This window comes from Dasypus novemcinctus, chromosome 17 (genome assembly GCF_030445035.2).
Source record: "Dasypus novemcinctus isolate mDasNov1 chromosome 17, mDasNov1.1.hap2, whole genome shotgun sequence".
NCBI classification, from domain to species: domain Eukaryota; kingdom Metazoa; phylum Chordata; class Mammalia; order Cingulata; family Dasypodidae; genus Dasypus; species Dasypus novemcinctus.
Window position 1 is genome coordinate 243846 of NC_080689.1, and position 21816 is coordinate 265661.

The 21816-nt window shown below is 56.8% G+C and overlaps 1 protein-coding gene and 1 long non-coding RNA gene across 11 annotated transcripts in view; one reads left to right on the top strand and one right to left on the bottom strand.

Moving 5' to 3' along the window:
• Positions 1-180: 180 nt before the first annotated feature.
• Positions 181-2650, bottom strand: LOC131273845 (uncharacterized). Its single transcript, XR_009181013.2, has 2 exons — positions 2585-2650; positions 181-519 (listed from the first exon to the last, which is right to left on the bottom strand). It is a non-coding gene; the product is annotated as an uncharacterized lncRNA (long non-coding RNA).
• Positions 2651-4817: 2167 nt separating this feature from the next.
• The window catches only part of PAX8 (paired box 8), a 47154-nt gene continuing 30155 nt past the window's right edge, over positions 4818-21816 (top strand). For 9 of the 10 annotated variants that reach the window (XM_058278029.2, XM_058278039.2, XM_058278040.2 and 6 more), the window contains exons 1-2: positions 4818-4915; positions 5214-5311. In XM_058278029.2, the coding sequence (XP_058134012.1) occupies positions 4839-4915; positions 5214-5311 (175 nt within the window). In that variant the 5' untranslated portion in view covers positions 4818-4838. Of the gene's footprint in view, positions 4916-5000; positions 5131-5213; positions 5312-21816 lie in introns of all 10 variants that reach the window. The other variant, XM_058278042.2, reaches the window with a different exon arrangement.

Genomic DNA, 21816 nt, shown 5'->3' on the forward strand with positions numbered 1-21816 from the left:
GCTGCCAGGACCACAACGGGAAGGGCTTCTCCCTGGGAGAGAGGAGTCTCCGAGCAGAGGGCATCAAGGTGACTTACAGAGGAGGGGGACGGAGTGGGCAGAAACCACCAGGGCCACCCACGCGCCATCAGTCCCCAGCAAAGGAGACGCAGCCGCACAGAAACGGCAGGACCAACCCGGAAGAGTTTTAAAACAAGATTTAGGAAAGAGGTGGGCCACATTCACTGACGCCACAAGTGTGTTCGGCGTCTGCTTCGCAGCGTGCGTGGGAGCTCATCCAGGTGCGGCGCTTCTCCGCATGAGGGATGGGGCTTCCCCACCAAGCTGCCCTGGCCGAGGTGACACCCGAAGCCTCCTCAGGTTCCATTTTCCCGGTGCTGCTCGGTGGCTGTCCGTGCTTGGAAGATGCCTCGCGGTCTGGAGGGCCCTGTGAGCTCCCCACGGCAGCCGGGGCTCCCCTGGGCGTGCTGGGGTGCAGGGCTCTGGGTGGGCTGCTCCCGGCCCAGGGCTCAGTGACTCCTAAAAAGGAACAGTAGCAGGGGCTGCTGTGAGCAGGAAACGCCACGCCCCCAGCGCGAGGCCCTGGGCTGGGGGCATCCAGGAGCAGTGGGGGTGGCCTGGAGAGCCCTGGGCCTGGAGAGCCCGAGCGGGTGGGGCAGGCAGGTCTGCAGGACGGGTGGAGGTGGGCGCGGGCCCCACAAGGCCGGCAGTGCACCCTGGACGGCCCGGCTCAGGCAGGGCCAGCTGTCTCCCCCGGGCAGCAGGGAGGACTGGACAAAGGCAGCCCTCGCCCCAAAGGCGCTCTGCCCTCCTCGCGCCGGCACTGCCCGGCAGGGTTTCCCCCCTCAGGGCCTGTTCCGGGGCCTGTGCCAGCAGCAGGAGCCTGGGGCATTCCAAGGCCACAGAACGCAGCGCCCCGCCTCTCCCCCCGAGCCCGAGGCAGGCACTGGGCCTGGGTTTTTTCCTTGACGTCTCCCCAAGGGCAGCTGTCGGGAGGCAGTCCCTGCAGAGCCAGGGCTCCTGTGCCTGGGCCGGGCTGGCAGGCGCCCGGCCGCGGGGAGGGCATTCCTGTGGAGTGAGGTGTTCTCCTCGCTGTGGCAGGAAAGTTTCCAGCCACAGGGTCTGATCTCACCCTCGCCGTTCCTTGGGTTCCAGAATCTTCCTTCCTGATGGGAAAGGAGGCAGGGTAGTTGCCTCTGAGTGGGAGGAGCCAGGCTGGAAAGAGCAGACTTTTCAATACTTGAGGCCAGACCCAGGTCACCTGTCAGCTTTGACCCCACAGCTAGGTGACCTTGGACATGTCACTCTGCTCTGGGGCTCAGTGTTCACATTTGTAAAATGGGGAGATATGGGTAAAAGGTCCAGTACATGATTTGCAGCTTTAAAAACTATTATAGGCATTAAAAGACAATTGGCTTGTGTGCGCCCCTCCACACGTGCCCTCCTTTCTGCTTGTAGCCTCGCTCCCTTTCTGCCTCTCCAACCAGGCTCTCTCCTGCCCAGCCCCGGAAGCCCGGGTGCCAGCCGGACACGGCTCCAACCCAGCCCCAACCGGGCAGGTTCCAGGGGTGGCTTTTTCCAAACACCTCTCCACAGCCAGGGGCCCTTTTCTCATGGGCTGCCAGCACCCCCATTTCTCTTGCTATGCTTTGAAAGTGGTGGGAGTGGGGGCGCTGGTAATTAATGATTGATCCTCAGGCTCAGCCCCCAGGAGGTCAGTTCCTGGGGTGGAAGTCCAGGACGGTGCACGGCTCAGGACCCTCGAGAGGGGGGCAGTGAAGAGTGCGGGAGCCGGAGCTGGGGCTTGGCGCCCCTTTCTGGGTCAGTGGCCCCACCCTGCTCTCACAGGGCTCGGGTGGCTGTTGGAAAATGGCACAATACTTTGGGGAAAGGAATAAAGGAACCGACTTCAACCACAAAATTTTAGAGAAGTTTTAACTCTGCCCTGCTTGGAAGTACTGCCCCAGACGTTTTCATCTAACAATAATTAACTTTTGTACAGAGCTGTCGTTTTGGAAGGGCTTTCACATTCCTAATTCTATTCATCCTCACAACAAAGCCCTCCCCTGCCCCGGCTTCCTCCAGAAGAAGAAACTGAGGCTTGGCAAGAAGAGATGCTCTGAGCTCCCGTGGCCAGGCCTGACCTGGAGGCCGACCCCCTGCTTCTCCCCACAGGGCGCCCTTTAGTGCCAAGGGCTGTTCCTCCCATAGGGCAAGGAGGGCCGTAGGGGTCAGGGGTCTCCCCAAGGCTGAATCTGGGCAGTCTGCAAAAAGCAAGCTCTGAGCCTCGGCTGTGAGGCCGCGCCCCCAGGCCCCCTCTCCTGGGATGCCTGGGGGAGTGAAGACCTCTGGACCCCGAGGAGCTCAGGGGCCAGAGATGGGCGGGTCCACCTGCTCTGACCCCCACTCAGTAGTCAGTTTAAACTCTGGGCCCTGAATTAAAGACTCCAAACTGCCCCCTCCCACCTCTACTGGCCAGGGTGAGCAGCCCGTCCAGGTCTGCCTGGGCCTCTCTGGGCTCTAGCACTCAAAGGCTCACACTCAGGGAACCCCCCGTTTCATGCAAACTGGGAGATGTGCTCACCCTGCCACCAGCTCCGTGGATTCCAGCCGAATCCTGAGCAGAAGGCCATCTCTTGTGGGCCCAGCAGATCCACTTAGAAGTTTAAAAGTCACAGACTATTGTGTAAACTCAAAGATTTATTGGAGTTAGGCAGTTACTTGGAATGTATATTAAAGTCTTTGTTTGAATGTTAAACCTGAGAGATGATTCATTTCCACAAAAAAAAAACCACTCAGATATGCACCATATCTCTTGATTTTTAAAGGGAAGCCAAAGTTACTTTGTCTTCTCTATTTATTTTAATATTGCCAACTAATTACATTTTCTTGGGAAAAAAAATGAGTTCAAACTGATTTTAAATGGACTTAAATCACAGGCTGCTGGTTGATAATCTTAGCATCAAATTATGGGCACCGAATCTGGGAAGAAGGGGTGTTGGTTAAACAATTTTTAATTTCCCATTGATTCGAGTCTCAATCATGATGCTTTTATACTTAACTAAAAGGATCATGGAGGTTTAAAAGTGTGAGGAAAGACTGACCAGAAGCCTTTTTAAAACGTGTGCATTCCAAGCCCTTTGCTCTGCAGAAGAGGCAACTGCAGCTGGAGACCGAGCTGGGGCCTCCGTCCCTGGGTGGAGGTCACAGAGGACGAGGAAGGAGCAAGGAATGCGGCCTGGTTTCCTCTCTGGCCTGGAAAGCAAGGCCCACGGAACAGGGGCTGCGTTCCCTGAGCGCTGCGCCGCCCACCTGGCCTCAGGAAGGACGCGCGCCTTGAGCTGTCCCATGCAGCTGCACAGTAAGTTTTGTATTAACATGATTTTTTGTTACGTGAGCACACAGACAGGACATATAACAAATGCTTTGATAATTTGCCATTTTTGTCTTTGGAGAACTTTTGCCCAAAAAAGGGAAGGAGAAGGGAGACTCGTTTTGTTGGGCCGGAGAAAATCCCTGGCAAGATGATGCCCCATGTTGCGATGATTACCAGCGCCTCTCGCTTGGGCGGAAACTCGAGGCTCACCCCACCACGCTCCTTCCCCGCGGCTGGCAGCTGGGGGAGAAAGTGCTTCTGCTTCTGCGGCCTCCACACTCCACGGTTCCCCACAGCGGCAGCCAGGCTGAGCGCAGCGCGGGGCGCGCTTGCTTCCACCCGCCAGCACAGCACCTTGCTCCCCTCAGACCACAGCCTTCCAGCGCTCTCCGGGGACTCTGGACGTTTGGAAACCACAGGGCAACTTTAAACAACAATTCTGGCAAAAACTTTAAAGCCAAAAAGCAGTTATTCTTTCTGTTTAAGAGCCCTTTGCAAACGTGGCGGATCATTCAGGGACATGCGTGTTCTGTCCCCCACACAGTGACTGACTCTCGGTATTGAGATGGGTGGGAGGCAGCAGTCCCTGAGTGAGTCCAGTCTCGTCTGTCCCTCCCCTCTTCCCCCACATCCCCCGGCAGCCCCCAGGCCCGCAGAGCTCTCGCTGCAATCCTGAGTCCAGAGGTCGCCTTGAGATTGGTGGTGCATGGAGGCCTGACCCACGGGGCAACCCTCCCCACACCCCACTCTCCCGGAGGAGACCACGAAGGGTCAGGAGGAGCCCCTCACTCCCACCGAGAGCCCCCTTCTTATCTACCCTCCCCCCGGCCCGGGCTGTGGAGTCCTGCAGACAGGGGCAGCTCTGATCTCCCACTGCCCTTCCTCTGCCTCCCAGGTCAGAGTTCCACGAGAAGAAAGCGCGTGGCTACAAGGAGAGCAGCGCCTGTGGACGGGCTCTGTGGCCATGTGCGTGGACGGTGGGAGTGGACCCGTCTGTGTGACACCTGCAGAGCTTCCGGGGCTGTCCAAGACCCTGCCCTGGAAGAGGGCAGCCCGGCACGAGGAAACCAGGCCCCAGCCCCGCACAGGCCTCAAGAGAGGCACAAAGACGTTCCCTGCTAGGAGCGGAGGGGCCTCGCCGCCAGCCACAGCGCAGAGGACGTGCCTCTCACTTCTGGCCTGTGACCCCGGATCCCAGGCACCCTCGGCCCCAGGCCCCGAGGCCTCCACCTCCCGGTCCTCCAAGAGTGCGGGCGCCTGGACAGGGCTGCGCTGCCCGGCCCCCTCCCTGCTGGAAACAGAAGCTCCAGCGAGTGTTTCTAACTCCTGAGTCCACTCAGCCATGTCCCCCTTGCAAAATCCTCCCCTTCCCGCACCCCCCTGCACCCAGCCAGCCAATCCGCGGCCTGCCAGCCTCGCCAGACCCGGCTCCCAGGGCCTCGGCGGGATAAAACCATCGGCGATGCCGATGCCGGGTGGATGGGAACAAACTTCCGAAGGAGAGACTTGGGCCCAGGACGCTCCCGCAGGCGGCCCCAGGTACGCGGCCCAGGGCGCGGTGGGAGCTGCCTGGGAGCGCTGCTGCGGGAAGGGAGGGGTCCCAAGGCTGCCTTTTCCGCCTCAGGTGTAACGGGGCAGGCCGGGGCCACCGCGGGAGAGGGCCCGAGCGGGGTTCGGCGCTTCCTCCCCTGACGGCGGAGCTGCACCCCGGCAAGCCCCGGCTCAGGAAAGTCCTCCAGCCTTCCTGGCACGAGGTGGAAGCCTAAGGGCCAGGGCCGGGGAGAGGGTCTAAGGCCCAGGGCATCGAATCTCAAGCTCGTTCCCTGGGTCTGTGCAGGCAGCAGCGTGGCGGCGGGCGCTGCGGAGACCTGCTCCAAGAAGCCCTCGGCGGGTGCGAGCGACTCCCGGCGATGCCTCACAACTCTATCAGATCCGGTAAGGACGCGGCGTGGCCGAGACCCTGGAGCCCGGTGCCGCCGCGCGTCCACGCGTGCGCGCAGCCTGTGGGGCTGGGGAGCGTGGGCTGCTCGGGGCTCGCAGAACCCACCTGTGTGGGGCCGCAGCTCGGGGCCTCGGGCCCGGTTCCCAGCCGGGCCGCCTGGCGGCTGTGGGCCCTGGGCCCGTCCTCGGCGGGTCGGAGCCGCCCTCCCCAGGTCTGTTTCTGTGGGCCGCACGGAGCGGTGAGGGCTGTCGTGGGGCTCCGGGCGGCGCCTTCGCCCCAGCCGGCGCCTTCGCCCCAGCCCCCGCCTCGCCTAGCTGGTTCCGCCTGCGCGTTCCCAGGCGCTGGGCCGCGCTCAGGCTGGACTCACAGCGCCCCTGCCCCCGACCTCTGAGCGCGTGTCTCCGGGCGCGCTCCGGTCTTGCGGGGGCTGCCTGGCGGGCGCGCGATTCCCCCGCACCGCGGAAGCCAACCGCAAAAGGACCCTGTGGTCTGGGGCCTGGGGCCGGAGGCCGGCGGAGCGCTCGAGCGCCCTCGGACTCCTCCCTGCCGGGCGCGGGGAAGGCGAGCGGCTGCGCTGCCGGCGGGGCCGACCCTCCCGCTCGCGCCCCGGCTCCAGGCCCTCCAAAAGCCCTCGGAACCCCGCGGGCGCGGCCCGCTCTCCCCCTCCCTCCCCAGTTGGGGTCGGGACTGGTCCGCACGGCGGGCACGGGTGCCCCAGCTCGGGCGAGTGCGGGCAGCGGGCGGAGGCGCCGCGAGCCCGGCGGTGATGGATGGAGCCGGGCCGGCCACCGTGCAAGCGATTTATGGGGCCAGGGCTCAGCACTATCGATTTGGGCCGGCGAAGTGAGAGGAAATCAATATTTCAGATGGATTCTAGGAGAATATGAAGTCGCTCTCGGCAAACGGGATATTTGTTATAATAAAGAGGGTCGAGGCAGCGCGGCGCGCGGCGGTGGTCTCTATTTAGCGCCGCGCGCCGCACAGCGTTGAGTCTGCGGCCGGAGGTCCGCGACTAGGGCCGCGGGGAAGTCCCGGGAGTGCCGGCAGGTTTGTCGCCCAGGTCGCTTTGGGGCCAGAAAAAGCTGAGTCCTCTGGACCCTCCCACTCCGCCTTCCCACCCCGCGGTGGCGACCACGCGGCCCTTCCCGGCGCGGCGAGCCCGGGGTCGCAGTGGACCGGCGCCCCTTTCCCAGCCGCGTGCCCGCGTCGGGCGCGCTCCTGGGCCACGTCCTGAGGTCAAGACAGTTTTTAGGGCCGGTACTCTGTAGCCAAACCCCGGCCCTGCGCCGGGTGTTGCCCGGGTCTCCTAATCGCCGCCGCCGAGCTCGCGGCCCCCCACCCTGCTCCTGGCGGCGCTCTCCGTTCGGGGCTCGCCCAGCCCCTTCCCCTGACCTTTCGGGCGGCGGAGGGAGGAGGAGGGGGCTCTTGGACCCCGAGTTTTCCGGGCTGGCCCCTCTAACGCTGCCTGAAAAATGAGATGGTGACAGTGCCTCGGTTGGCTTGATTTTGTTTTCATTACTTATTTCTTCCTAGAAGCGTTCGTTAGAGTAAATGGGAGTTAAAGAAGGAAATAAATTTTTTAAAAGACCATCCATTTTTACTTTATTTTTCATCAGCTACGGGCCCAGCTGAAAAGGCGCGGCTTTCCCATTAGCTCGGAGGCATATCGCCCTTTGGGGGAGGGACTTCCCCAATTAACAAAGAAATAAAGCTGTGAGGCAAAGAGGACAAGGCTTTCTCCTTCGATTTAGTTTGCTGTTAATACATCGGAAGAAATTTGCCTGGAACCCAGCTCCTCGTGTTCAAGGCCTCCCCGCTTTCTTCTCCCATCCCCCTGGGCGGCCTGGGCGGAGCGCCTGGGTCGGGCTAGTTCTCGTCAGTTTACCTGATGCTGCTGCCTCTATTTAGGGCGCAGTTCATAAGCTCATACTTATTTTTATCCACTCTCTCTAGCTCAGTTTTAGAGGCTTCGTCCCCTTCGCCTCGGGCACCTCCAGGCACTAGCCCTGGCTGTGCTCAGAGGGCTCCGCTTCCAAGTTTTCCCTGGAGCGGAACGCCGAGCGCCGCGGCGCGCTTTCGCCGGAGCGAGGCCGAGCGCGGTTCCACTAACCCGGGAGCTCGAGGAAAGCGTTCCGCGGTCCCGCCCCGGCCGCCGCCGTCTGACCCGGCTTTGGAGAGCGCTTTCCCCCGCCCACCTAGAGTTTCATTCTGAAAGGATATTGTGTGCTGGTCAGCTCGTGGCTGAGTGCTCCGGACTTTTGTTGCATCGGGGAACAAAAATCCTTCAAAGCAAAAATGTTACCAAAAATTCGAAGACGCCTGCGTAATGATAAACGCCAAATAAAATATTAAAACGTAAATAAACTGTGCTAATGAGGAAAAGAGTTTAGTAAAAGCGAGCAGGTTGGCATTAAAAGTATTTGAAATAACTTGCTGCAACCCCCACCCCAGCTCCTGAAAATGGGTTATTAAAGCGGTAAATCAGACTCAAGGAGAATCTCTGGGCCGTTCCCTCCTCCTGGTTATAAAAAGGAGGAAGGGTCTTAAATGCATTCGCGAAGGATGTCTTTTTCTTCCCGGTTTCTTGCGTGGGTTGAAAATAAAGTCGTGCAGGGTCGGAAAACAGTCTTGAGGAGCATAAAGAGGTATTGGGGCGCTTCAATTCATCTTTGTTTCAAGATGGTCCATCTTCCCACTCACCTCAATGAAAGTTAATTAGGAGATAATTTAGCTACCTTGTGAATTAGTTTTAAGATAAGTATCTTTTCAAGCTTTGTCACTTTAATTGCCCTGCTGATTGATAAGAAGTAATTATTTCTAATTGACACTTTTTTGATGTCTATTGGAAGCATTTATTTGGGAATTTAGGGGGGGGAGGTAGAAAGAAAGTTAATTAATTTTTCAGTGTATACCCAAAAGAGCTCTGCCTGTTTGCTGAAGAGGACAAAGGAAGTGAAGGAAAACAAAACAAAAATCAATCTCATGGAATTTTAATTATTAAGTGACATTTTGATTCAAAGGAGAGCATCTATTAATATAACATCAGAACTTTCTTTGTACTGCCTCAAATCTCTCATTTTAATGAAGGACATGTTTTATGGCTATACCTTTTCCCACTGATTTACTCACAGTCCCTTAATATGCTAACTTCATTTTGGAGCAGGTTACTTTGATTTGTAAGTAATTTTTGTGAAAAATAAAATTAATAGAATTCCGTACACTGAGAACAAATGGAACCATTATTTTGAGATGCAATTGTAAGAAAGACGTACTAATAGTCATCCTTGTTCTGTAATTATTGATGGAGTTGAGTATAAAGGTGAAACTTTACTTTTGGTGACTTGGAGTAAACAGTTTAATCATTCACATCCTCCAGGACATTTTACTGCAAGTTAGAAAAAAGGGAAAGAATAAAGAGAACAAGGCAGACACTGACAGGAGGCAATGGGGGGAGGGGAGGAAAGGTGGCTGGAGAGAGAATAAAAGGAAAGAACTTAATAAATGCAAGTGGCCAGGTGCATGGAACCTTTGCCACTCAAGATGAGAACATCTAAGTCCTGCTTTAAAACACATTCTTTGGACTCTGAAACCCTGAAACACCCGCTTTCCTGGGCGTGAAAAGAGGCAGGCTCTTCTAGTAGCCTTCTGGTTGGGATCTTAGGTTCCTAGATGTCAAAGTCTTGATGAAGAGGAGGTAAGAAAATAGTTTGGGTGTTATTTATTCTTATTATTAAAGGCCCTGTAATCTTCACCCCTAGTTGAGTTTTCATAATCTTTACATCGACAGACTTGTGACTCACTGACATAGGGAAAGATTTCCACATGAACAAAAGTGGAGACACACATGTGTACACACTCGTGCGTGCCTGCAATGGGAAGCACAGGCACCAAGATGCACTCCTGCCAGGCTAATTTCAGCCAGTGTTTTTCAGTCTTTTGGGTGAAAGTCTTGTCTGCTTCTAACGATGTTTCTCCAGATTACATGAAGCTGCAAGAATGAGGAAACATTTTAAATGCAAAAGAAATTTAAGAAGTACAAACAGCAGATAATATCGCATACCAACCTCACTATTAGTGAAACTGAAAAAAATATATAAATAATACAAAAAAATAATCAGCAAGGAAGGGTTTAGTAATGGAAAATTCCCCTGCAATTAAATGAAACAGTAATTCAGTGGGGATATGCCTGAATGAACTAGCATTTATTAATTGGTTCTCATAAAAACAATTTTGGGGAGGGGACTTTAAAGTGTATATTTTAGATAGGAAAAGTTCCCCACATGTTTATATCAAATTATGCGGTTATCACATTCTATTTTGTGCAAAGTCCCTGTTCTCTCGCTGGCTAATTTCACGTGCACACAGAGGGCTGGGGGTACAGGAGAGGAGCCCACTTTAGGTCAGAGAGAATGAAGCCGAGTCCCTCCTTCTCTTGTGGCACATCCAAATGGGAGGCTGATGGGGCCGAGCTGGCAGAGGCTCTGGGCCCAACAGAGCGGAGAAGGCTGTGCTGCCGTCCTGCTGTCCTGGGGCCTCGGCCTGCGCCCGCAGCCTTGCCAGGTGCCGCAGGAGCCGCCTCTGGGGCCTCAGCCAGGAGCTCGCTAGGGTTGACGGTGCGTGGATGTGTTTACTTTCTCTCACCACAGTTGGTCTGCCTTCAGTTCTAAGAGTTTCAAAACTGGTCTATTTATCAGTCCAAGAGGAACTGAGCCTCAGTTGAGCTGAGAAAGCTTTGAGCTCTGTGGTTCTGAGAACAGAATGATCCAAAACATAAATGACGCAGTTTCACTTAAGAAAAAATGATAATGGGGTATTGGGGGAGGGGAAATGGGCCTTCAATCATGTTGCAGGTTTTTTTTGTTTTGTTTAAGCTCAGACAGTGGGGAAGGCTGAGCCACCAGCCCCCACCTGCCCCACTCCTTTCAGAGACAGACTTGGATGTAAGAAACCCTGAAAGAGGAGAGTTTGTCCCCAAATTCGACATTCTTTGGGGGGAGTGATTTTTTCCAGGTTCTGGTGGAAACAGCTTAGCTGGCTCCTGGGGGGCAGGGAGCAGAGGTGTTCTGCCCAGCAAGCATGGGGTGGCTGTCCAGCAGGGCTGCTCGGTGTTTCTCTTTCGGAAAGGGGTCTGGAGAACAGTAATGAGGGTGGTCCTGGCTCTGAAAACTCCACCCTAGAAGCCCCGAGCCTCCGTCAGTGAACCTTGGGGGGGGGGGGGCGGGGGGGGCCCCGAGACATCGTCCTTCTGTGTTTTACCTGAGGTGCTGGCACATTTAAGCCAATCTTTGAGCACTTACAATCTTTTTCTCATCTCCAAAGTTAGTGGGCTGAGGACGACACCCACGTGGCTTGCTGAAAGCCCCTCCAGACCCCTCTCTTGGCCGGGTGGGGGCATGATGAACAAATGCCCAGGTGTCCTAAGGTCAAGGGCCAGAAAACCCTTCATGGAATGTTTTCCTTTTAAACCATACTTCATGCCATGAAATCTGGACACTACCTTGGCTTGGTAGAAGCCAGTCTCCTTCTGAGAACAAGGGAGGAAAGTTCAGGAGGCCTGGGCGTCTTGGGATTCTTTTCCTGTTTATTCCAGAAGACTTTCCCACCCCCGTGGACCCAAATGCTGTTTTGGAGCTGAGCATTGCTCGATCCAGCCCAGCCTGGCTCACAGACCCTCCTGCTTTGCCAATACCACTTTTATACCCAAGGAAAGAGCTGGCACACGAGGAGGGGGCACCTCAGTAAATGGTGGCTGCCATCACTGTGAGGGCTGGGGGCACTCTCTCTGCTGGGAGGTGGCACATCCACTGTCTCGTGTAATTCTCAGCGCTCTCTGCCATGCTAGTATTCTATGGACATTTTGTGGAAGAGAAGGAAACTGATGCTCACGGAGCTTGATCTGACTCTAGCTCCCCTTTCCCCTGCACCCAAGAACCAGCTCATCAGAAGCCCCAGTGGCACCAGACGGTCTGTATCGGCACCGCTGGGAAGAACTCCCCCCAGAGCCTGTGCTAAGGAGGCACCTGCCTGTGCCAGCAGTGACAGGCAGGGCCTCCAGCCTGTTCATTGGTTTTCCTCCTTGTGTCCCCAGCCAGACCCCTTTCAGTGCACCTTAAGCTTCCCTCTGTCCTGTCTGGATGCTGGGTGCTGGGAGGAAGAGCAGGAAGGCAGAGCAGAGGCCCCTCAGCACAGCGTAAGCCACGACACCCCAGCTGCCCCAGAGAGCTGCTGTCCACGTGGAGCCAGCACGGATGGCCTCTGCGGCCCAGGCTGCCTGCCCTCAGCATGGACAGGCCACACACCACCTCCTGCCTGGGTCCATCTCAGAGACCAGGGCATTGGTGGGTGTGACGGTGGCCTTGGCTACCTGGAGGGCAGCTGGCAGCGTGGTGTGCGCGTCACGGGTGGCACAGCCAGGAGCAGGGCCGCTGACGGGCTGCCAGTTCCAGTTGATTCTCCATGCGGCTTTCTCCGGCTCCCTCTTTCTCCAGGCTGACCAAGGCATCCATGCCTGGGAGGGCTTTGTAGAGGTCCAACTTGTACCGTTGACTTGAGAGAGATTTTAATTTTTCCATTTCATGTGCAGAGGGCAGATGCCTCACTGCTGGGTTGGTTCTCTGAAGAAAACCTGCACTTGGTTTGAGCAGAGAAGAAACATCTCTTCCTTCCCTTCTCTCACCTCTTTTCCTTCTTCCCCTGCGCTGGGCACAGTGCTCCCTACTGTTCCCTTTTGCGCTTGTTTTCCTAGTGGCCTCAGAGTGACCTGGGTCGTTAGTGCTAATTAGCCTGCAGGGACGTATTGTCGTTGTTGGGACAGCCAGCAGGTCCGCGGAGCCGGCTGGTGCCGTCTGAGCGAGGACGGCTTGATTCGCCGCGTCGGGGAGCCGTGTTTGCACGCCCCGTGTGTGCATTTCAGGTCTTCTCCACGAGGACGGCAGAGATAGCACTCCTGGGCCAGCAAGGGGACATGCAGCGCGGCCGCCAGCTGTGACGGGCGGCAGGCCTGGCTCCCCAGGCGCCGCGGCTGAGCTGGAGCTTTGCCCTTGACCTGGGCCTTGCGCTCACTCACGGAGTGACCTCAGGCCCTTGCTCTCTGGGCTGGAATTTCCCATCTGTTTAAACTCGGACGTGATACAGGCATTCCTAGCGGCCCAGCTCTGTCCTGCTGTGTCCAAGTCTGCTGTCCATATCACCAAGCAGGCAACCCCAGAACGTCTCCAGGGAAGATTCCCGACTCCCCTGTTTTAGGATTGCCTGTGAAACTCAGTGAGTAACTCGAAACCCAGAGCCGAAACTTTGTTGCAGTTAAAATAAGGTCAGACCTTTTCACATTCCACATGGACCTCAGAGGGGTGTGGAAGGCGCTAGTGTCAGCTGTTACTGCAGCCCCAGCTCCTTTACCAGAAACCCCAGTCATAGAGGAGGCACGAGGCTTGAGATAGAACTGGTTGTTCCTGGACTTTAGGTTGAAATCCAGAACTTTCTAGGGTTTTGGTAGAAATGGTCTTAGAGGAAGGGTAAGCCAAAATGGGTGTGGGCGTCTAAGACTTCTCTCTGGATATTCATATTTTTCATCGGCACAGAAACATACTTTTTTTTTCGAGGTGCCAGGGCTGGGATTGAACCCAGGACCTCTGATTCGGGAAGCCGGGCTCAGCCACAGAGTCACATTGGCTCCCGGAGTTGGTGTTTACGTTGGTTTGCTTATTGTTTGTGTTTTTTGTTTGTTTGTTTTTAGGAGGCACCGGGAACAGAGCCTGGTACCTCCCATGTGGGAAGCAGGAGCTCAACTGCTTGAGCCACAACCACTCCCTACATTTGTTTTTAAAAATAAAATCCACTAGTCCTCTGTGCCATCACCTGTTTCTCTCTTGTGCGATAATAATTGAGCCTTGATTATACCAAACCATGTTTGACATTTAAGCCTCTGATTGGCTGAGCACCAGCTCCCCGACTCAAGCCCTGTTTTTCTCTTTTGCTCCACTGAAGATTTGCTCTTGAGGAATCTTGAACTGGAGCGAGCGGCAGTGGGGTCCGTGGGATGAAACAGGAAGGGAAGGTGTTGTGGGGGGAGAGGCGGTAGAGTTGAGGAAGGAGCCAGCCAGAACCGAGGGTCGGTGATTTAATTCAATTTAACCAGCCCTTGTCAGCGCCACGCCGTGAGCAGGGCAGGGGACCAGGAACATGAGAGGTCAACGATGGGGTTCAGGGGTGAGGCCAGCTGAGGGCAGGGAGCAGGAAGCTCGGGACCCCCTTGCACAGGACAGACCCACAGAGCCAGGCGGGGCTCGTCATCAGGGCAGGAGGACTGAATACCCAGGGGGCTGCAGCCTCATCTCTTCTCGGGGTCTGCTCTTCTGGCCAGCCCGGAGCGTTTGCTGCCGGGAAGCCAGCCTGTGAGAAGGGGGCCCGGCCTGGGCGTGGGGGCATGGCCTGCGCAGTGCAGCAGAGCTGCAGGCACGGAGGCCATGGACTGGCCTTCTCTGCCCAAGGAGGGTGGTGGCCACATCCAGGCCGGGCCCCCAGGGCGTCCTCTGCAGGAGGTCTGTCTCGGCACCTCCTCTGTTGTGGAGGGAAGGGCCTTCTCGGAGCCGCCCCAGCCTCCCCCTCTCTGTGGGCCACAGGGCTGTCAGGACAGGCCTGCCCCAGGCTTCGGGCTCACGCTCTGCGTAGAAGCTACACCGAGTCCTGCCTGCTGGACGGTGCCCCCTCCCCGGGAGAGGAGCGCATCGTGCTGCTGCCCACGCTGCTCGTCCCAGCTCCAGGGAAGTCACTCTCCGTACTGTGCAGTGTGGACACAATGACGTGCTGCCTGTGACTGTTGGAGGCCACTCTGTGTGCTCACCACCGACCCTGTGGCTGGTCCGCTCGCGGCCAGAGGCCCGCCCCGCCCATGGGAGGAGGACGGGCAGAGCTGGAGAGGCTGGCCCCGACCCCGGAGCCGCTCCCCACAGCCTCGGGAGCTCTTGCTGGTGGAAGGGGGCCTGCAGTCCTGCTCCAGGCCCTGGGGACAGCCTTCCACAGACCCGCCTCCCCGAAGCCCCTTGCCCTCCTGAGGCCCACGGCTCCCTCTTGCTCCGTGTCTGTGTTTACGGCATTTTTCGCGTCTACTTTGTGCAGCGTCGTTAGTCTCTGTGGGGCTTCACCTTCTCAGTGCTGTTCATGCCCGGAGCTCCACAGTGCCCACCTGGGCTCACGGGGGGGGCCCCCGCTCCAGGAAACTGCCACTTACCCAACGTCCTGCGCCTCTGGGCTGAGCAGAGCCTCCACTTGAGCGCAGGGACGGGCATCGAGGGCTGACCCAGCGACCAGCCCCTGGCAGGCCCCCTCTCCTGCTGACCCTCTGCAGAGCCCAGAGAGGGCTGCAAGGACGCACGGACAGAGAAGTGCCACTCACACGCATGAAGCGCATGCGCACACTCACACTTACACACCAAACACTCCTACAGTACACATGCACACTCACACATGTGCACAGACACACCCTTACACATACAGTCACACACATACACACTACACATGCATACATGCTCACACACATGCTCGTTCACTCATTACACACTCACACATGTACCCTCATATACACTGAACACACATAGATGTGAATGTTTACACTCACACACTCATACACACATGTACACATATACACATATACACATGCACTGACACACCTGCGTACACACCCTTACATGAACTCACATACACACACACTACGCACTTATACACAATACACACTTATACACACTCAGAAATGTATACATGCACTCACATGCACACTCACACAGCTGCACACATCCTTATGTGCACTCACAAACCCACTCGTACATATGCCCCACGCATACATGCTTACACACGTGCATGCACTTGCAAACAGTCACGTGCACACTCACAAGTGCAAATACTCAGGCACCTGCACACACACACTCATACACACATGTGCATACACGTGCACACCAACACACAAGCATGCACTCACACACATGCTCAGGGCTGCAACTAGGGCAAGTTACGAAGGCACCCGGGGCGCCAGCTGTCAGGCACACTCACCGCACGCTCACACAAGGGCAGGGCTGGTGCTGAGAGGGCGTGAGGCCTCCCGACGGTTGGCACACCAGCCCTGGCAGTCCTTGCCCTCACACACCCACACTTCCACACACACCACATGCCACTCTGACCTGCAAATATTCAGCTTTCACAAATCGGGAGCCCTCGAAGGGCGAGCAGAGGTGCCATCGGGCTGATGAAGCCAAGCAGCAGGGCCAGGGAAGAGCATGTTTGCAGATGAGACCTGCATCCTAAATGCTGCCCTGCGCATTCTTCTATTCAGTGGCCACTGCCCCACGTTTTCCTTAGAATTCAGGGTCTAGTTCGGTTGCATATTACGATGCCAGCCATGTAGAGTTCTGTTTGGTGGTGTTCTTGAAAGAGCGCTGTGGCCTTCCAGGTGTCCAGGAGGCTCTGGCCTGGCTAGGAGGGCAGCCGGTGCTGGCACGGCCCGGCAGGGGCCGGCGGCCTCATGGTGACCGGTGCTCCCAGGGCTGACGATAGCAGTGAGGCCAGAAGCCCCTCGGGTACCCCGAGCTTCAGTCATGAAGAACCGACCCTGGCCCCCTCCAAGGAAGAGGACCACGGCCCCGGGGTCCACACCCGACATCACCGAGGAGCCCCGTCTCCTCCTGGCAGAGAAAGGAGAAAAGGTGGGTCGGGGTCTCTCACCACTCCACTCACCTGTGCCCCCCACCGCCGTTGTGCCGTGAGGTCGCCCTTGTCTCCTCTTCAGCTTTGCCCTGGGGTTTCCTCTGGACAGCCCGCCCCCCCGAGCCTGCCCAGCACCCACGACGACGTGATGCACCAGGTCTCTAGGGGCCCAGACGCTTTGATCTGCTACCCAGAGGCGTTTCCGCTCTCGTGAGCTCAGCTGACGGGCACTGCTCCTCTCCTTCCGGTCTTTTCTTTCCTAAGTGGGTACCAGCCTGGGTCCTTGCCTGCTTTCCTCAAGGCGGCTCCAGCTCCTGAAGGCGCGTCTCACACCCCTTCTCACCTGACTCTGATGTGTCTGTCCACCCTGCCCTTCAAAAAGCAATGTTGTGCTGACACCAGGTCAGGGAGTGCCTAAGGGCGCTGGGGCTGGGAACCTGAGAGGCCTCAGGCTTCGGTTCCAGAGGAAGAGGAAGGAGAACAGGACTTTCAGCCGAAGAAATTGAGGGGAGAAAGGAAGCACTTCAGTGCAGGTGGATCTAAACGCTCTCTTCCCAAAGTCCCCTGCCTGCCTACTGCTCTCTCTTTGGGCGTTGTCGTGTTTTTACTAACTGGACAGCTGTGGAAGCTGGATTATTCCTATTGTCAAAATGTTCTCATTTCTCTCCTGGCCCTGATCCAGAGACTCTTAGCCTGGTTGTTTTCCAAAATAATTTTAGGTTCCTGCTTGCACTTCCTTGTGATGCAAACACTGGCATGCGTCTGCAGGCTGCCAGGCTACAGCCCAGGACTCAGTGGCGGCCTGCATGCTCCCGACCCGCATCCTGCTCATTCTGGGTGCAAATCCACCTCTTCCAGCCAACGAGCTTTGTCTTCAAGGCACAATGGCCCCTTCCCGACTTGCAGCTTTGCCCGTTCCGGGGGGCTGCCTGCAACGCCATCTTCTTTCCCACCCCTTACAAAGCGCTCCCCGTGTCTCCCCTCCTTGCACAGATGCTCTCTCTTCCCTGACTCAGTGACTGTCATGCACGACTCCCCACATCACCGCTGCCTTCCATCATTTGGGTGGCAGAACCTGTTGCCCAGAAACTGTTGTCCTCTGTCGACGCCCACCTCTGAGCTAGACAAAGCTAGGACCCCTTAGGTGTCCCCATGTCCCTAGCCCCTTCCGCAGACTCCTGCGTGGAGCCAAGTGCCACAGATGTCCGCGAGGGTCGTCTTCACATCATTTGAGTTGTGAGCGTGCAGCTTTGCCATTGGGGAGGACGCCTTGCTCTCTCCAATGCTATGGCTACACTTACCCCTGTTTTCTTTATACTAAATTGCTGCTGGCAGGGGGTGTTGAGGAAGCGGAAGCGCAGCCTTAGAAGGAACGGAGCCTGCACTGAAGCAGGATGCGTGGGGGCCAACACTGGCAGGCGCGGGGCTCTCCAGTGGTTCTAAGCCAGCAGGGGCCTCTCCTGGGGCTCTTTCAGCAAAGGTGGGAGCCTGGAATCCACATCCCCCACAGCCTGGGCGAGCATTCTGTGGATGCTCAAAGCCCACCCGAGCTCCTCCGGCCCTCTCCTTGAGAGGCGGAGCCCCCTCCCAGGACCCTGCGCTGTCCCTGCTCTAACGGGCCGCACAGAAGCCGTTTCAGCTACGACTCTGTTCATCCTCCACAGGACGTTCTCTCTAAGAGGCTCAAAACGCCAGCCCCGCCCTCTCACAGGGCTGTGGAACCCAGTATCTGAACCAACTGGGTTGGATTGTGCTAAATTTGAGCCGCTCTTCTGGAGGCTTTCTTCTGCAGGAGTTGGGTGAGGTAATGACCCATCTTTCAACTGGATCCAGGATCCCCGGAAGTTTGGGGGAGAGTCCAGGGACCACCTGTGTGGAGGCCTGAGGATGGGCCCGGGGAGGGCAAAGGGGCTGGCGCCCAGAGGCTCGGGGGTAGAAGGCGCTGGGGCAGGCTTTGGGAAGTGGTTTGGCCTCTGCTTGCCGCTATGTCCAGTCCAGGTGGGGAAGCCACACCTGTGTGGCCTGCTGGCCCAGCCCCAGCCCTGGTGCACCTCAGTCAGAGGGCTCCTGTCCCCTGGGGATGGACAGAAGGAGGAAGAGGCCTCTCCTGCGCGGCTACCGCCGTGCTCCCAGACCCCAGCACGCAGAAGGGGTCCGGCTCTCGATAAAGTCAGCACGCAAGCAAGCGAAGAGAACCGGGAACCTCGGGGTGCTGGGCCCGCCCTCTTCCTCCTCCATCTGCAGGATGGCACTAGGACCCGTTCAGAAGACTCGAGCTGCTGCTGGCTCCGGCACTGCCGGCGTCTGTGGCACCAGACGGTTGATCCCCCCTGGCCAGGGGCCTCTGGAGTCCGTGCCAGCCCCCCGCCCAGCTACCTGGGGCATCCAGGCCCCGCCAAGCCCAAGGTGCACCCTCTGGGCTCCCCAGAGCCAAAGGCTCAGGCCTGGCAGGGCCTCGAAGACTGCCTGCTCCCCAAGTCAGGGGGAAACCGAGGCCCGGCAGGCAGGCACAGAGTGAACCTCGGCGTGCTTCCCTGCCCTGGAGCCTCCGCCGTGGTGGAGGGCGGCTGTCGTGCGTCGCCCCCTTGCGATGGGCAGGTGAGGACAGGGATGGAGACACAGGGGCACGGCAGCTTGTCACAGATTGTGCCCAGGGTGCTGGACTCAAAAAGTGGTTTTTCTTTCTTTTGTTCCTGCCTCTTTCAGATGGCCAGTTCCCCACCCGAGAGCTCTGCATGCCACACAAGCACACACAGACACACAGACTCAGACACAGACACACAGACTTACAGACACACAGACACACACACACAGACACACAGACACAGACACACAGATACAGACACACAGACACACAGACTCAGACACAGACACAAACTCACAGACACAGACACACACACATAGACTCAGACACAGAGAGACACACAGATAGACACACAGACAGACACACAGACACACAGGCATAGACTCACAGACACAGACACATAGACTCAGACAGACTCACAGATAGACATACACATAGACTTAGACACAGAGAGACACAGAGACACAGACACACAGACACACACAGACACACAGTCATAGACACAGACAGACACACACACAGACACACACACAGACACAGACTCAGACACACACACACAAACTCAGACACACACAGAGTTAGACACAGAGAGACACGCAGACATGCAAAGACTCACAGACACACAGACACACTCAGACACAGACAGATACACAGACACACACACATAGACTCAGACACAGACACACAAACACACACACATGCACAGACACACACACAGATACACAGACACACACAGACACACAGACATAGACTCAGACATAGACAGACTCACAGACACACAGACACACACGTAGGCACACAGACACACGGACACACAGACACACATAGACAGAGACACAGACACACAGACACACAATACATCCCCACAGGCACCTGAACACACACACACACAGATAGAGACACACCCTCGGTTTCCACGGGCTGCAGAAAGAGCTGAAGGAGGCAGGATGAGAACAGACTGAGATGCGGAGGCCCCGTGGCTCATCAGGGGCTAAGGGCGGGCCTCTCGGGGCAGAGGTTGGGTCCTGCGCGTCTCCCACACCCGTAGCTGGATGCTCCTCCACAGGGAGCGGGCGCACGTGGGTTACTTTAGTAGAGACCGTTTTCCATGCGCAGCTGCCCTGGGCGTCGGGCCTGGCACAGGGCACAGCAGTGTTTGTGCCGAGGCGGGGCCTCTGGCTGTGCTTGGGAGGTGCTGCCACACCTGCCTTGCACGCCCAAGTGCAGGGGGTCTGGCTCAGCCCGAGTGGTGCCAGGAAGCTGCGTGTGTGTGGGAGGCTGGGGCAAGGCAGGACAACGACCTTGGCAGCCTCCAGGGAGCACAGAGCAGTCTCGGCTGGAATTCGTGTTTAATCAGCCACTGGTGCTTTCAGTAAATAGTTACTGACCATCGCCTGTGAGGTATAAACCTGAGGGTCGTCAGAGGAGGTTTCTGAAAGCACAGACTCCGGAGCAGCTCCCGAGAGTCTGATTTAAGCGATCCGAGGCGGAACGTTTCTGAACTCCCCAGACGGCTCTACCGTGCACGCAGGGCTGCGGAGCCCTCCGTCCTCCGGGCGCTGGGCGTCCAGGGAAGGCTTGGCTGGGAGCCAGGGGCCGCCCCTGGAGTCTGCGGGGCGTTCCCAGCGAGTCCTGGGCAACGTTCCCCGGGGGAACAGGAAGCTGAAACGGGGTCAGACTGGCCATCTGCAAGGTCACACCCATCAAGGGGGCTCCAGAAACAGGGAGGAAAACAGGAGAGCGTGGCAGCCAGTGTCATTCATAGGCTCTAAGGAAGCTTGCAGAGGCCTCCAGAAATCAGGCATCCTTGGGGGGCCCGAAGGGCCCTGAGCAGGGACCCCTGGGCTTGCTGGGCTCCTCAGGCTCCCCACCGACCTCAGGAAATGGCAGGTTCTCGCCTCCAGCAGAGCTTCCCTTAGGGAGCTGGTGGGTGTATTGACATTTGCAACTGCCCCATCCCTGGAAGTGCAGGCGCTGAGGCCCTTCCTGGGACGGAGGTGACAGGGTTAATCTCAGGGTTGGGGGAGGCGGAGAAAGGACTTGAAGCCACACAGTGAAGCCAACCACATTAATAGAGAAAGAGAGAGGGGGGTAGACCATTAGGAAGACAAAGAGAAAATCATGCTGGTGCAATAGAAAGGGAAATCTAATATCAACTAGGGAAAAATAAATGGAGATTAGGGCAAACAAATTAGCTTTAATGGGTTCAATGCTAATACAAGAATAACAGTGGAGCTGAGAATGCCTTTGAGGGGAAGAGGGGATAAAGAACCTGAGCAGCCATGCAGGCGATGAAGATTATGGAGGGGAGGGCATTGGCCAGAGGAGCCAGGGAGGGGGAGGAGGGAAAGCTCAGGGTGAGGGGTGAGGGGCGAGGTGGCAGGCAAAGGTTTGCTGTCTCTGAAAGGAGCGTAAGGACCAGGAGAGGAGGTTAGAAACAGCAGAGGCGATTAAGAGGGATGGAGATGAGCAAAGCAAGGCAACTGGGGAGACTGAGGGCAGAGGAGGACTGCGGAGGAGATGGATGCAAACACAGAGGATGGAGGAGAACAAGCCAACCTGGAAGACCATGGAAAAAGTCAAGCATTTGGGTTAGTCCTCTGATGAGAAGAAATCACAGGAAGAAAAACTTGGGCCCCAGACAAAATGGAAATTGGAGAGAGCTTTGAAGTGGGTTTTGGAATGTGCTGCCTCTTGGTAGGTGATGTGAACTCAAGTCGGCTCTTATGGGAGGGTCTGATGACCTGAAATACCCAGTGGCAGGAAGCAGCTGAGCTGGGCGAGTTCTGGCCTCTGGGAGCCCTTGCTGGAGCTTCAGGCCTCAGTCTTGGCTTAACTACTGCACCTGCCCTCATTTCCTTGTCTGTAAAATTGGGATGAGTTGCTACCTACCTCCAAGGGTTGTTCTGAGAATTAAGTGAAAAGATGCTCAGCTTGGGTCAATAATGAGCAAATTCCATAATGCTGGCTGCTAGTATTATTTCTAAGCATTGTCTAATAGGGATACCTCCTTCCTCTTCCTCTTTTCCTCTTCTTTTATGTCCAGCCTTGGTGAAATACCAGTCAAATTTGGTTCTTTCCCAGCTAGAATCTAATCCAGAGGAAACCTCCTTATTTACTCTGTCTCCCTCCCTCTGTCCCCACCCAGCCCTATCTCCTGTTGGGGATAAAAGAAAAATGCTAAACCCTCCCACCCCTGTCACCACCTGGGCTGGCCCA